General features: G+C 40.8%; 1 protein-coding gene across 1 annotated transcript in view; it reads right to left on the reverse strand.

Moving 5' to 3' along the window:
- Positions 1 to 15,014, reverse strand: part of Gask1b (golgi associated kinase 1B) — a 50,961-nt gene that overhangs the window by 18,714 nt on the left and 17,233 nt on the right. Inside the window, exon 3 of the mRNA XM_005076145.4 lies at positions 12,910 to 13,124. Coding sequence (XP_005076202.1) covers positions 12,910 to 13,124 — 215 coding nt within the window. The remainder of the gene's footprint in view (positions 1 to 12,909; positions 13,125 to 15,014) is intronic.

The raw sequence follows: 15,014 nt of genomic DNA on the forward strand, positions 1-15,014 counted from the left end.
AAGACCACCAAGGAGATCAACTGGGAGCCCTGGATGGTATCTGACTCATAAAGGAGAGAGTCTGTTCAAGGTGGCATGGACAGGAAGAAGAGAGATGGGCTTTGGGAGTCATTTTGAAGAAATATCAAAATTTGCTATGGCTTGACTGTGAGACACTAGGCAGAGAAAGGCTGAAAGATGGCTCAGAATGCACAAACCTGGCAGATTTAACTTGATTATGTAACGAGGGAAAACAGGTAGGTCAAGAGAGGAAGTCTTTAGGGAGGAGGTGAATACCCCCAGACAGTCTGAGAGCCCGAGGGACCAACTGCTGCTGAAGGCAGATTCTTCAGGCATGCATAAAAATAATAACTGGTCAGATGTATGAATTACTTACAAATAAACTGTCATGAATTAAACTTACTGTAATGAGATAATTGAGTAAAATTAGTCAGCTGGGTGGAATGAGACAGACCTGTAGTCCCAAACTCAGGAGACTAAGGCAGGAGAACTGAAGGTTTAAGACCAGTGTGGGTAACAGCAAGACCCTGCCTCAGACGGAAAAGAATAAAACCAAACCTTCTTAGAACCAGTGCAAAATAGCTCCAAGCCTTCCTTAACAGCAATAATTTCACATGGGTTATCCATTTCGTCCAATGCCAAAAGCCTGTTTCTTGTTCTTTTAACCTCATAAGTAACCCTTCTCTTACATCACTTCCAATGTCTCTATTCCACTAAATAGTAAAAAGAAAGAAACATCGTGGGTGCCCAATAAACACCACGGTTTATGGCTGTACACCCAGTCATTATAAACTGTATTGTGTATTTCAATGAAATTGCATTGTTGCAATATAATATTAAAAGGAAGGGAGACATTCTTGGGAAGTCTTTGTAAATGAGATAACATAATTATCATTACCAATGCTGAAATAATGTCTCTTGAATTTCCTTGATGAAATGAAACAGTTTTATAAAACTAAAATTCTGTAATAACCATAATAAATTCCAGTGTTTAGTATGTCCATCCCTGTGAAGATTAATCTCAATCAGTTTTTTAAAATAATGTTTCTTTTCTCTAAAGAATTATATACATACATATAATAAATCAAGATCATATCCACCCGCATTCCCTCACTCCAATTCCCCCATGCCCCCCAACATGCCCCCCTTACAACTTCATATCTTCTCATTTTTGTGTTTGCTTGTAGATGACTCATTAAGTCCTATGAGTGGTGCTAATATAAGTGTGGAGTATCTGCTGGATCATAGGAGTCCTACCAGTTGCCACGCTCTCAAAAATTGATGATTCTTCCCACGCTCTCAAAAATTGATGATTCTTCTTTACCAAAGCTCTATTGCCTGCTAATAGCTCCTCTGTAAGGCATGGGGTCCTGAAGAACACATCACACATCCATTAACCTTGGTCATGTTTAATGTTTAGAAAAGCATAGTCCCTACATCCTTTACCTGATCAAGTGACCTATAGCCAGGGAAATCACTCAGATTATCTCATACTCCCCATAAGAACTGGAATGCTATCTCAACAAACAATAAGCAGAAATACATACTTCTGTAGCCCCTTTGTTTCTCCCTCATCAATTACTAGGTCCAAGCCAATTTATCACAATGATTAACCACTATCCCTAAAGCTAATCCCAGGCTTTCCCAGCTACTTGGTCCCAAGACGTTATTCGAGGCCATTTTCCCTTACTGTTTGCTATCAAGTGAATGAGAAACTGAACCATTTGTTTGAACTTCCAATAAATACATGAGCAGAAGTCATTTAAATTGATAATGCTCCAATTTTGAAAAATAATAAGGCCAAGTCAAATTGTGAAATCTCAATGTCTGGAACACTGGACTACTCTATCTCCTGCCACAGGAATTCTCACCTGTGACAGGTCTTTCTCACTGGCTCCTGAGAGCTGTCAGAGAGAGCCTTGGCCTCTGAGAAGGAGGGAGAGGAAGGGATGTTTGGGAATCCTTTATCATGTATCAAGAGGCCATAAGCAGAATCTTTCGTTACCTAGCAGAGAACATTCAGAATAAATAAAACATTATTTTGTGAAAGATAGTATGTTCTCCTTTACATAGAAGATGGTTGAGTGTGGGGACTGGAGGAAGGCTCACTTGGTTACGTGTTTGTGCATACATGAGTACCTGAGTTCAGATCCCTGCACCCACATAAAAAGCCAGGAGGCACACTTGTAATCCCAGTGATGGCAGGCAAAGACAGGAAAATCCCAGCAGCTCACTGGCCAGCCAGTGAACATCTGGTGTCCACATACAAGGGTATACACCCACATACAGATGTGCATGCGTGTGCGCACACACACACACATACACACACACTAGATGGTTGGCATTTTTACTTTTATCATACCACTAAGTGGGAAAATAAACAACCCACAAAGATCAAAGCAAAGGGAATGCTATGAAATTCAACCCAGAGCAAATTCCTTAGGCACCAGATGAGAAGGGGAGAAAAGGTAACTGGAGGAGACAGCTGTCAGAACAAGGCAAGCTGTGGCTAATTGTTGAATTTATGACCATAGGTTCATTACTCAGAGTCATTTATGAGAAAACTTTGTTTGGAAAACAGGAAGTGCTTCAGGCATCATTTTCCCATTCGAGGAACTTTTTCACACTTTGAGCTCATTGCTAAGATTCTTCTCCACTAAAATTTCTATTACAGAGTCTTGCTTTTCTGGGTTAAATGTCAAAGTCCCTAACTTCATTCTTGAGCCAATCATTTGAGAATTATCCATAACTTCCAGTTTCTTTCCCTAAGACTTATTATGGTGCTTGATATATTCTACTATTGTTATCTTTCTCTCATATTACATTGTGTAACGCTTGAGGCAGGGGATGGTCTCTTTCAATTTCTTATGTACAACATTAAACCTTCTCTGTGTCTAGGACAAACAAGAGTTGGAGAAAGTCTATTACAGTAAAAAGAAATAAGTTATAACTTTCTGGTGATGGTGAAAGCAAATACCTCTGAACACACAACTGCTGCCCCTTTAAGGAAAATATCCATTAATTTGTCATCCACCAAATAGTCTTGGAAAATGTTAGCATCAAATGCTAAACATTTTCTATTCATTTAATTCTTCCATTTAAAATTTTTCCCTAACTCCCTCCCTTTAGCAACATTACTTACTTTCTATGTTACAAGCAGTTTCTCCTTCATTTATAAAAATCTCAATTTGACACTTTGAATTTAATATTTTAATGTAAGTATGTAGCTTTCCTTGAACAAAAACAGTACCCCAGGTACTGTGGCATTTCCAAACATTTGGCTGCTAACAGAACGGTTACAAGTCCATTAAGACAGGAACTTGCCCTTGAGAAAATCAGAGTTTATAAGAAAAGACAGAGTTGTCAAAAAGAATTAAACCTTAATAACAGAAGACCTAGAAGCATAACAGTCCATAATCATTCAAAGAAATTAAATTATTTGGTAAATTACTTTCAATTTAATGAACAAAATGATGGGAAGATTGGTTTACTTAACTCATATTTACATCTATGAATTTCTAGGTGTTTAATTTGCATAATTAATGAATAGTATTTCTGACTGCATATCAGGTATCATTCTAAATACACAAAGGTATTTATATATATATATATATGTAATTTGTTCTTTCATTAGCCTTCTAAACCGTGTCCTATTTTACATATGGAGAAACTAACGAAAGGGGAACAAGTAATTTCTCAAGACTAAGAAATGACTAGCAGAATGGCTGATGTTCATATTCTGCAAACCAATCCATTATAGTAAAGTCTCCTAAATCAGGAAACAGGGTTTCCCTGCTCCTGTTATTTTATCTAATCTTTTGAGAGAAATTGGGCCAAACCTTAGAAACACAAAACGTTCTTTAGAGTACTTCGTTTTGTCATCCCTGTGGTGATAAATTTTGGTCTGTGCAGTTCATACACCCACACTTCAAGAAGAAAAGATTGCTGCGGCTCTTTCGCACTTTATGGAGTCAGTAATATGGTCCAGCCTTTCAGAATGTAGGCTTGCTAATTGGGTGAAACAAATGGACACTGTATGCAGAGAATAACAACTGTTCTGTGTTCCCTGGCCCTTGCTCTGGCATCACAGAGCAAGTGACTGTAATTTGCTCCAGGCATAACAAATCTAAAATCATTTCACAAAAATCCACTCACTACATTCCCAAGCATTTGCTTTGACAAGGCAGATATCTGATTAGAAACCAACCTCCACGTTATTGAATAGAAAAAATTTATACAAAAATATTAACTATTATGGCACTCATGAAAGTGGCCAGTTTATACAGACTTTGTTTCATAAACTCCTTCAATTTTTAGAGACACTTTATGATGGTAAATATAAGTAGTAAGAGAATCAATTATATCTGTTCTTACATATCTACTCCTCTGGTGTCAGTAGAAGCAAAAGGAAAATGTTACAGCAGTTTGGATCTGGAAGGTCTCATAAAGGCCCATTTGTAGAAGGATTGGTCCCAGTGCTGTGATTGAGAGGTAGTAATGAAAGTTTATGTACATCAAGTCTAAGGGCAAGTCTTCAGTGGTATAGCATCGCTTTTCCCTCCGGGAAGAACATGAACATCTGATAGTCACTCTAGGGCTGAAAAAGCCTCAGCCCTTTAGTCATGATAATGCAAGAAAACAAAACAGCACAATGACAGCTCAATCTCTGGTGATAGCAATGGATCTATTTATACTCCTTAGTAGAAGAGAGAATCATGACCTGTCTTTTGTGAAACCATTTCCTTATACTTGAAATATTCCGTCCTGGAGGGAAGGCAATGGCTTCTAAGACTTAGAAAGCTAACAAGACCTTCTAGACAGAGGAAACTCATGAAACTTAGAGTTCCCACAAGGTATCCTCCCAAGGCTGTAACAATGGTTGGGGAATGAGAACACTCTGGCGGAACTGCCTGGAGTTGACATTGAGTTCCAAAGATGCTGCTTTCCCAAGCTCATCACCCATTTGAGTGTGGGCTTTCTAGTGATGCAGCTGCCTTTGGATTGACCATGTTCCTCTAAGCAACTCCAATGAGTTAATTGATTTGGCAAGCTAGACTTGAAATCATTTCTTTAGTCTGTCACTAATGCCCTTCCTGTGATAAATAGACACGTATTTGCATCTATCCAGGAAAAGCCACAGAACACAACTGGTGCCCGAACAAAGAGCCACATAAAGAAAAATTGGAACTGAGCATCTGTACATCAATTACAATGGATGATAAGACATGTAACTGAGGCTCATCCATCTGTAGGTAAAGCATTCACGAGAGTAATCTAACGAGCTTCATTTTTTCCATGGAGATATTATACCACCTTTCTACAGTGGAAAGTGCATGAACCCTGCTGTGGAATAAGACAAGTATGCAACTGATACAGGAGGGTTAGGACAATGGAATCTTTCGTATCCCAGTTATGCATAATCCAGGGACCTAAGGTGTTAGACACCTGGGACAGTGCTCCGGGTCTGTTTTCTCATATTACTGAAGCCTAAAGAGATGAACACTCATGGGAACAAACATGCAAAGCAGAATCAAGCTTTACTCAGAAGAATTACAAAAAAATGAGAAATTGAGAAAAATTTAGAGAAACTCTCAAGAGTGGGAGGGGTTTCCATGAGAAGAAAAAGATGTCAAATTTCCTTGTCTGGGGTTTTTATAGGCAAACTGGACAAGTGATGAGGTAATTGCTATGAGACTTATTAGCTCTCTGTGCTTTTTTGGGTCAACTCAATAGAATGCCCACACACTCTGCAGGTTTTCCTGCCAAGTGGAGAGGTGATCATGAGCTCAAGCATGATCTCACCATGCACTAAACACTCAGCTAGCTGTGATTAAAGTCACTCTCTGCCATCTCTGACTTGTGCTAACAGATACTAATTTTGACTGTCTGCTAACTATTAACTGGCTGTTATTGCTACTTTTGACATTGCAATGACTCAAATGCTACAAATATATTAACCTCTCCTTGCTCTCACATTCACATGATCAACTTGTAGCTATATCCCGGCAGAGTTAACTCTAGCACAGCTTTATATGTAACGCCTTGTCCACGGGCTGCTAGAGTGGTTACTTAGGTGCAAAGTTATTATTAGAAGCCATGCTCACTTCTAATTCAGACTGGTAGAAATAGCTGCATTTAAAAGCAAGACTACATAGAAGGGCAATAGTGTTTTCCATCAGGTTCTCAAAAGCTTCACGGAAGGGACACCGTGGCCTAGAGCCTCATTCTTCCTCTGATCTGGTCCACTTGCTGTCTCATATCCCATAGCAAGTTTCTGTTTCTTAACCCTAACTTCCTGGCTCCCAGTTTTAACTCTGCAGTGAATTCTCACTGTTAAATATGTTACACACTTGCAACTTTCACCATGGGCCCTTTTGTTTTCCACGTACTCGGAGCTAGCTCCTGAATCACATCAAAGGCAGAGCCATACGAGGGCAGAACATCCTTGGGGTAAACTCAAGGTGATGCTCTTTCTCTATGTGGTACAGAACGGTGTGTCTCCATGAGTATGTGAGCACAAGCAAGAACCAAAATTCAGTGATGGACTAGAGGATGTATCGTTTAGGATCATAAGTGACTGTGGTGTCAGTTGCATGGTCTTGGAAGGGGGCAATAAAACATGCAACTGAGGTTTAACAATCTCCCCAGACAAAGGAAGATGTGCAAGGAAAGGAATTGTTTATGTTATCCTTGGTAAGAGCCTTAGATTTGGAAAAAATATGAGAAGGGAGGATATGAAAGGAGTGTTGGTTGCCATTTCTTACAGACACAAAAGGAAAGAATGAAAAATTAGCAATTTGCTAAACATCCATTCCTGAGATCAAAAACATGGAAAATCAGTCAGTGTGGAGGGAGAAAGTGAGAGAAACATGATGTGTGATATCGCTCAGTATCAGTGAGACCCTTAATACAGAGGAAGAGAAAAATCCATGCCCTGGAATGCACACAGGAACATTAATGAACGATTATAGAAGAAACCACAATTGTGAGCAAATTCTGCATCTGAACTGCTTGAATTGTGAAAAGAATCATTTAAACAAGAAATGAAAGAGGCCTTCATAACCTGACTTACGAGGCAGCAGGACATGGGACAAGAGCGTGAATGGGATCAGTTTGGGAGCCAAAGATGTGGACATACGGGGTAGCTGCTCACACACCCTTGAGGCAATACAATGAAAATGTGTCCCCAGTGAACTGGCTCAAGTAGTCCATTAGGCACATGCGGTTATAGTTGCCTGGGGTTCCCATGAGTGTGAGTATCAGTGACTAGAAGACAAAAGGAATAACGTCACTGAGGAGACAGGGAGTGAGGGGGACAACACTCTGTGCCTGCTCGCCAAACCTAATGGATTGGGTTCACTGAAGAACTAAGGAAGAAATACATTCCCAAAGGGTTTTTGTTACTTTGCTGAGCCACAGATGGGGCGTGATCTTGATGAGGTAGAGGAGGTTATGGTAGATCTGAATGACTTAAACATTTAAACTGGGAATTGCACAAAAGGGTGTGTCCAGGACACCCAGTATCCAACGCGATGAGACATATGTGAAGACAGAGTTCCTAGGGGAACCTTGAACACCGAATGCTGTGTGTGTAGTGAACCTCAGGAAGGCTCTAATGACTAAGCACCAGCTCACCAAAGACATGAAAGAAAGAATGGAAGACAGAGTGATACAACTAAAAAGGATTGTTTGCCCTAGAAGTGGGCAATTATTCCCCCAGAATATTCTGTGTACATTTCTCCCCTACAAGAAAATTATATTGGGGGTAGAGACTATACACACAGTCCAGAATTCCTTCAGCAGCCAAATATGACTAAAAGAGTGATAACATCCACAGCACTGGACTCGAGCCTGTGGTTGAACAGGTGTTAAGAGTGCAGCCATGATCCAGGCTTAGCTAAGCAGTGCAAGGCAGCCCAGTGGAAACCATCTAGGGAGGAGAGATGCATACAGGTCAAACAGTAGTGCCCAGGGATGAAAAAGCAAGGGCAGCTAGTGGAGAACAAGCATATTGAAGAAGGCTAAATATGGTCATGCCTCCCATCCATTCCACTCCATTCAACATTGCTCTTTATATGAAACAATTGATACACATGGTAAGATCCTTTAATGCTTTTTTAAAGGTCCTCCCTAATTTTGAAAAGTCTAACTTCAGCTGCTAAATCCAAAAACCAATTGGCACTTCCTTAAAGTGGACAATAGTAAGCCTTAAGACATCCTGCCCTCTATAAAAAGGTTTCATTACGTAATGCCTTTGAGTGTCTTGGGTATGCTACAAATTTGGAAACACATCTAAAGGGAAAGTGAAAACAGATGTTAAAGATTCTGAGTGAAGTCACTCTGTTTGAGTGGGGAACGGCACTCGAAGAATCCATGTTATTAAATAAAAACCTTGCTCCCAGGAATAGGTTACCTCCTATTCTAGTTACGTCTCTACTGCTATGATAAAACCCTGGCAAAAAGCAACTTAGTAGAGGAAAGGGTATGTTTCATCTTACCCTTCCAGGTCACAATCTGTCACCGGGAAAAGTCAAGGCAAGAACTCAACACAGGAACTATGGTGCTTGCCAGCTTACGCTATGGCTCCCTCTCAGGCTCAGACTTAGTGTTCTTAAACCAGGACCACCTTACATGCATTAACAATCAGGACAATCCCTCACAGACAAGCCCACAGACCTTCTGATAAAGAAAGTTATTCAACTGAGACTCTTTGCATGTGATCCTAAGCTGGGCGAAGTTGACAGTTACATCTAAGTATGACATAGACCTGTGAACTATTGGCTGCTGAGGCCCCTGGATTCTCACAAACCACCAAGTCTGTTATTCCTGCTGTTGGTTAATGCCAGACCTACAAAGTATGTCCCTATTGTCGAAGACATTGCACACTTTGTTTTTAGAATATTGAAAACTCAAGATGAAACTAAGATAGAAGCTCCTTTTGTATTACCTGACTTTTAAAGTACTGGAAAGTCCTATGCTGGTCCTATGGCGAGAATTGTCACCAAAATCCATGCTGAGTTATGGACTCTACATACTACACTACCAACATACCAAGCAAAATGTGGCATACCTGTTGTAGGTTCAATCAACTGCTTTTCAATTGGACCTAAGACTATCTCCAGAGAAGGGAACTCATGTTAGTACTGTAAACTAACCAAGACAAGGATCTGTGGCTGGAGAGCTGAGAGGCCCCAGTGTTATTGTTTAGTTAAAAGGACATAGCATGCCTGTCAAATTGTCTTCTAAATATTTATGCTTACACCTGCTGCTGTCAGGTTTGACTTGGGGGGGAAACTTCTTTTTGTTGCTATGAGTGGTTGATACTGTGACTCATACCTGGTCAGACTTCTGAGAATACGTGACTCTTTCTATGTATAGTGACCTAATGCTTAGCTATAATTAGAAGAAAATACCAAGACATTTACATTATCCCCACTAAAGTTCAGGGAATATCACAAAAAGGTGGCAGAAAGGGTGGGAGAGCTGAAGGAAGGACTCATTATTAGGCAAATATCTCCTCTAAATTGTAACATTCACTCCTGTGGAGAATGGGAAAGGATTGGAACGTTAATGAGACCCAAGATACTCAGGAAAAGTAGGTATCACAAGGCCTCTCCCTGAGGTCATGTGAATAGTGCTAAAGAAAGAAGAGAGAATCTTCTGTGTGGGGAACTACATACATGTCACCTACAAGTCATACATGGGGCTTCAGGGATGCAGTTTTCATGAGTCCTAGCATCCTAGACTGGGCTTTTCAGTGATACAACTGCCTTGTATCATACATGTTCCTTTAATGCTTCATCCATGCATCTGTAAGTGACCCCAATGAATCATTAATTTGCAATGCTAGACTTGGGTAAAACTGTTCCTGCACTCTGTCATTGATGCCCTAGATGGGATGAACAGAATTTGTTCATGTCTCCCCAGGGAAAGTAAAAGGACATTGTCATTACCTGCTTGTGCGCCCAAGCTGCATATATGATCTTGAGAGGCACTAGAATATATAAGAAGTAAACACATAACTGAAGGCTGAACTTCACAATTCTACTACCATGAGGTTCTACCCATGAAGAGATGGCACTTTTTGGTGATGTAGTATTATTTGTCACCATTGAAAGTGACCACCATCACCCCATTTGCCTATAAGGTCACTAAGCACTATTCACCAAGCTTGATTTGGATGAATCAGTTCTATGACATATCACAGGTGACAAATGTTCATTCATCTCTCTTGAGGAAACATAAACCAGAAGTTGTGGGAGTCTGGCCCCTCTGTTCTTTGTCATTTGTTTATTATCCATGACACAAACCTGTTTGCTTCACCACAATCTATCACACAAAGTAATGGGGCCAACCAATGACAGCCTGAAGTGTTAAAAACTGTGAACCACGGTGTCTTTGCTGTTCACAAGTTGATTGTCTCAGCTCTTTGTTCATGTCTCACGAAGCTGGCAGGTGCAGACATTAATAAGGGCTTCTTTTCACAATAGTCAAAGTTTAGTCAATAAGGAAAGTTATAAGATGGCATTTAAACAAGAGAGTTAGTGAAACCAAACTAAATAACTGAATTATATAATATCCTCGATCTCATATATAATATAAAACTCAAAAATTCAAATAAGAGCTCTTCACCCTCCATCTGATTAACAGAAACATCACAGTGCCTTCTACTTCCCACAATAGAAAAGAAGATGGAAGCTGGTACTATCAGACCTGACACATAAAATGGTAAAATGATGCACTATCTAAAGAAAATTAGCTTCTTGTCTCTTCACTGTTAGAAATAAATAATGAAAAACAAAAAATAAGCCCTCCCAACAGATTCCATATGCATATATATGTATATATATATGTGTGTGTGTGTGTGTGTATTTGCAAATACTAGTTAAATTGATGATTAATAAATACACTTTTTGAGTTTTAGACTTAAAACTGAGTTTTAGACTTATAAACCAGAGTAAGGATCTCCCAGTTGATATACTGATTTGATCAAGTTCTGGAAAAGCCTTGCCCAAACTTCTTCCTCTTGAATTATCAAGGAGGAAAACCTTCCTACCACAGGCAGAGGGAGCAACAGCATAGACTAACTACCCCACAGACCTGCAGACCCGCAACCTTTACCATAAGTTTGAAGGGGTTAAAGGGAGTCATCTAAGTAAGAAAGGACAAAGAATTGAGCTAAGACAGGAGCCAGTGAATGATTCCTTCAAGAAAGCAAATCAAGAGACATCAAGACTAGGTCACTATGGGTATGGCCCTCACAGAAGCACACAGCTGGCTTCTCAATTTTCCACTTGGAAGAGTGACTGAAGATGGTACTATTTTCTGTACAAGGGATGAAGTTAACAGTTGTTGGAGGCTTGATTCTTAAGGCAGAATTCGTAGTCTGACTCCGGGGACTAGTGAACATTGCCCATGTGACTCTGGCAAGATGGGCAAGATGAATAGACTTATGCTTGCCTCAGCTCCCTCATCTCTAAACTATGAATAACAATCGTACTTAGTTCATAACTTCTTATCTTAGTGCTTAGAACCAGGGTGCCTAGAGCCATGCTGGCACAGTATAAGCGTTCCACAAGTGGGAAGTTAATCATATTATTTCAAGGTGTATGGGATATGTATGCATGTTTGTAATTCACAGCAATGATTTCATATGCTCACATTCATCAAGACAGCCAACAATGCCCTGTGGGGGTCAAAGCTGCCACTGCCCTCAGAAGGAAACTGGAGCAGCTGGACTTTGTTCTGACCACTTAGGGTAATGAGCAATAGGGTGACACAGTCCACACATACTTGTGAAAATGAGTCCTTCCCTTTTGTTACTTCCTATGTCCGCAGGCAGGAAGCCCCAGTACTTGCTTAGACAAAGGCTCCACTTTAAATGGCATATTTAAGATGATTAATTACCATAAAGCATCACCATATCCATGTTCCTCTCATGATTTTCTACGGCCTCCTATTTTTACTTCTACTCAGACGATTTCTTGTCATTACTTAGTGGCACATGTTCTCCCTCTTCTGACCTCAGAACAATCAGAACTAACATTCAGCCAGAAATTCTGATGCGGCTCTGGCTTTAGTTAGTTTCCTAACAATTCCACTTCCAAAGAAAGCAAACACAAAAAAATTTGGGGAGAGCAGAGATAAGTACTTCTTACTACTTTCCTAATATAGTGAGCGTGGTGTATATGTATGTATGTGTTCTCAGTATTGTTAGAACTTGAATGAGATAGCCATCCTCACCCAACTTCAGCTGGCCTTGAGAATATGGTAAAACACACCGCCATGGCTCAAGGCATTGTAGCTATGACCGATGAGTGGGCAAATTGCAGGGCAGCCAGTAGGTTACTTCTTCAGAAAGTCATTTTTAAAAGGATATCCATGATCTCCGGTATAGGATAATGTTCACTGTGAAGATTTGTCACTCACATTGGCTTAATAAAAAGCTGACTGGCCAATAGCCAGGCAGGAGGTATAGGTGGGACTACCAGATTAGGACAATTCTGGGAATTCTAGACGCAGTTGCCAGCCAGACACAGAGGAAAAAAGATGAGAATGCCTTACTGAGGAAAAGTACCAGGCCATGTGGCTAACCATGGATAAGAATTATGGGTTACCTTAAGTTGTAAGAGTTTGTTAGTAATAAGACTGGGCAATAGCCCAAACAGTTTATAATTAATATAAGCCTCTGTGTGTTTATTTGGGACTGAATGGCTGCAGAATGGGTCAGGAAAAATACTTCTACCAGAAGAATATAAAATTTCATAGTATGCATGTTGTACTTGGCCAAATACAGCACTCTAGAGCTTAAACTGCAACTTCATAGAAACTCCAGATGCTGGAGATTCCTCTGAGACCTGATGACACCATCAATCTTAGGCAACCACTTAGGGAACTGGATAAACTTACCTGTAACAAAAAATCGAAGAGAGCCATCTTGGACCACTCGTGGTGATGGATTTCAGTGCAGCCCCACTCAGGTCTGGGAACCCGGCCATTCAGCCAGCACTTCTGTTTTAGCGACTGCTGATACGTTCTCCAGGTGATCTTAACAGAAGAATGGCTATCGTTGCTTGCGGATGCTAGAGAGGAGTCCCAAAGAACAATAGGACGAGGTCGGCCATCTACAGAATCAGAAAAGCAAATAGTTGACTCAGCATGCTGCCCTATTGGGTAGACAAGTGTCCTTGGGAAGGTCACTCACTCCGCCACACCCTCACTCTCACCCATGCAACGTGGGACAGAGATAAGACAAATTCCATGCTCCCTTACTTTCCCAAGTTTTGATATTTTTATAACAACGATATTCAGTTATAAGTCTTATGAAGTGCAAAGTTATTATAAACAATGAAGAGAAAATTTAACAAAATTTATGGATGTGGCAGGAACAGACGACTAACCACCGCTCAAGCCTCCTCTGGTAGTATGGTTTTATTCAACGTCTAAAAGCAGCCACCACAAGGAAAGAATCCAGACATTTATAGTTGTCTATTTAGGGTGTGAGCAGAGCGGCCTCTGTTTGTAATAACAGCTGTCTGATTTTTGGAGGCTACACAAGGATGCTGGGGGTGGGGGGAATTTTTAGAAGTCACAAAATTAAAAGAGAAATTGGATGCTTTGTATCAATTACCGGAGTCTCCAAACAAGGGAAACATGAGAAAGAAATGTTTTTGTTTCTGTTTTTCTTTTCTGGTAGGAAGCATGCAAGCACAGCAGTGTTCTTGGAAAAGGATCACACAGTCACACATCACCTCATGAGGCATCTTTTAAGTAAATGTCACTTCTGCAAGTGTGTGTTCATAGATGATATTTATTAAAATGTCACTCAAGTTGTTTGGATCTCAGCCACGGGATAGAAATGCAATGTCTGTCATTGCTAAACTAAAGTATGCCAGGCCCCAGTGGAGTCAGCAACAGAAACGATCAGGAGCAAGTCCACTCAACAACACTTCAGACTCACAACCAGAACTCTCACTGGTGAGCACACAGAGATGGTAATGAGCAGGGTCGCTTATAACCCAAAAGTCAGTGCGGTGCCCTTGAAGAAAACAACTCAATTACAAACATCTAAAAAGCCCCCTTAACTCTCTGCAAGCCTGAACAATAGAGCCCTGAGGAATTCTGACCGGAATGTCCAGGCATGCCCCGGAATTTCTGAAAGCCCTTTGAAACGGCCTTGGATGTTTGGAATCTGTAACTTTCTCTGCCCAGCTAGCAACTCTACCCTTCTGGCTTGCGTCTCACAGTGTTCTTATCTGCCGGAAACAGTCAGCCTCTTGACCCATTCTGAAGCTGATGCCACACCAGCTGTTTTAAACACATTCAATCATTCTAATTGCCCCATCCCTGCCTGTTCCGAAGAAAGCTCACTCTCCATGTCACCAACCATGTAGGGTAGAGCATGAGGAAGGCCTTTGGCTTAGGCAGGATATGGCACAGTCGCTGCCACTCAGTTAAGAGAAAAGAACCTCAAGCTGACCCAAAGGAACATGATTTTTACCTTTACATTCCTCCTTTCTATTTCTTTTCACTAAGCGACTGGGACGCCTGAGACCTAATTGCATTCTAAGATAGAAGACAAAAGACAATTGTGTGTACTCCAAACACTGTGCTGATTTAAAAAGAGAGAGGGGGAGAATAAAATCCCTGCAAGGCCTGTCTCTCGGGTGGGGAAGACAAATCAGGCCTACGTCACCAACTATGAATAGAAAATATCACAGAGCTTTCTGAGACAAATACACAGGGCATCTGAGCTGGAAGAGCCAGTATCCTTGGCACTGTGTGTGACTCACAAACAGCACGTTTCATCTCAGAGCAAGGGAGAGGTCAAAGGTGATCAAAGCCCGACACTGCATGTCACTGCATAGCCACCACAAGGGACAGGCAGGCAGCCATTTCCTGTACACCCCAAGCCCTGGAAGGAGCAAAAAGTGATCTACAGAAGTCAGAGAAACCTTCTAGGCTATCTCCTAATCCTTAAGAATGCCCACGCCTTACTATAACACTAAATAAAA

The sequence above is a fragment of the Mesocricetus auratus genome, unplaced genomic scaffold (assembly GCF_017639785.1).
Source record: "Mesocricetus auratus isolate SY011 unplaced genomic scaffold, BCM_Maur_2.0 Super-Scaffold_100009, whole genome shotgun sequence".
NCBI classification, from domain to species: domain Eukaryota; kingdom Metazoa; phylum Chordata; class Mammalia; order Rodentia; family Cricetidae; genus Mesocricetus; species Mesocricetus auratus.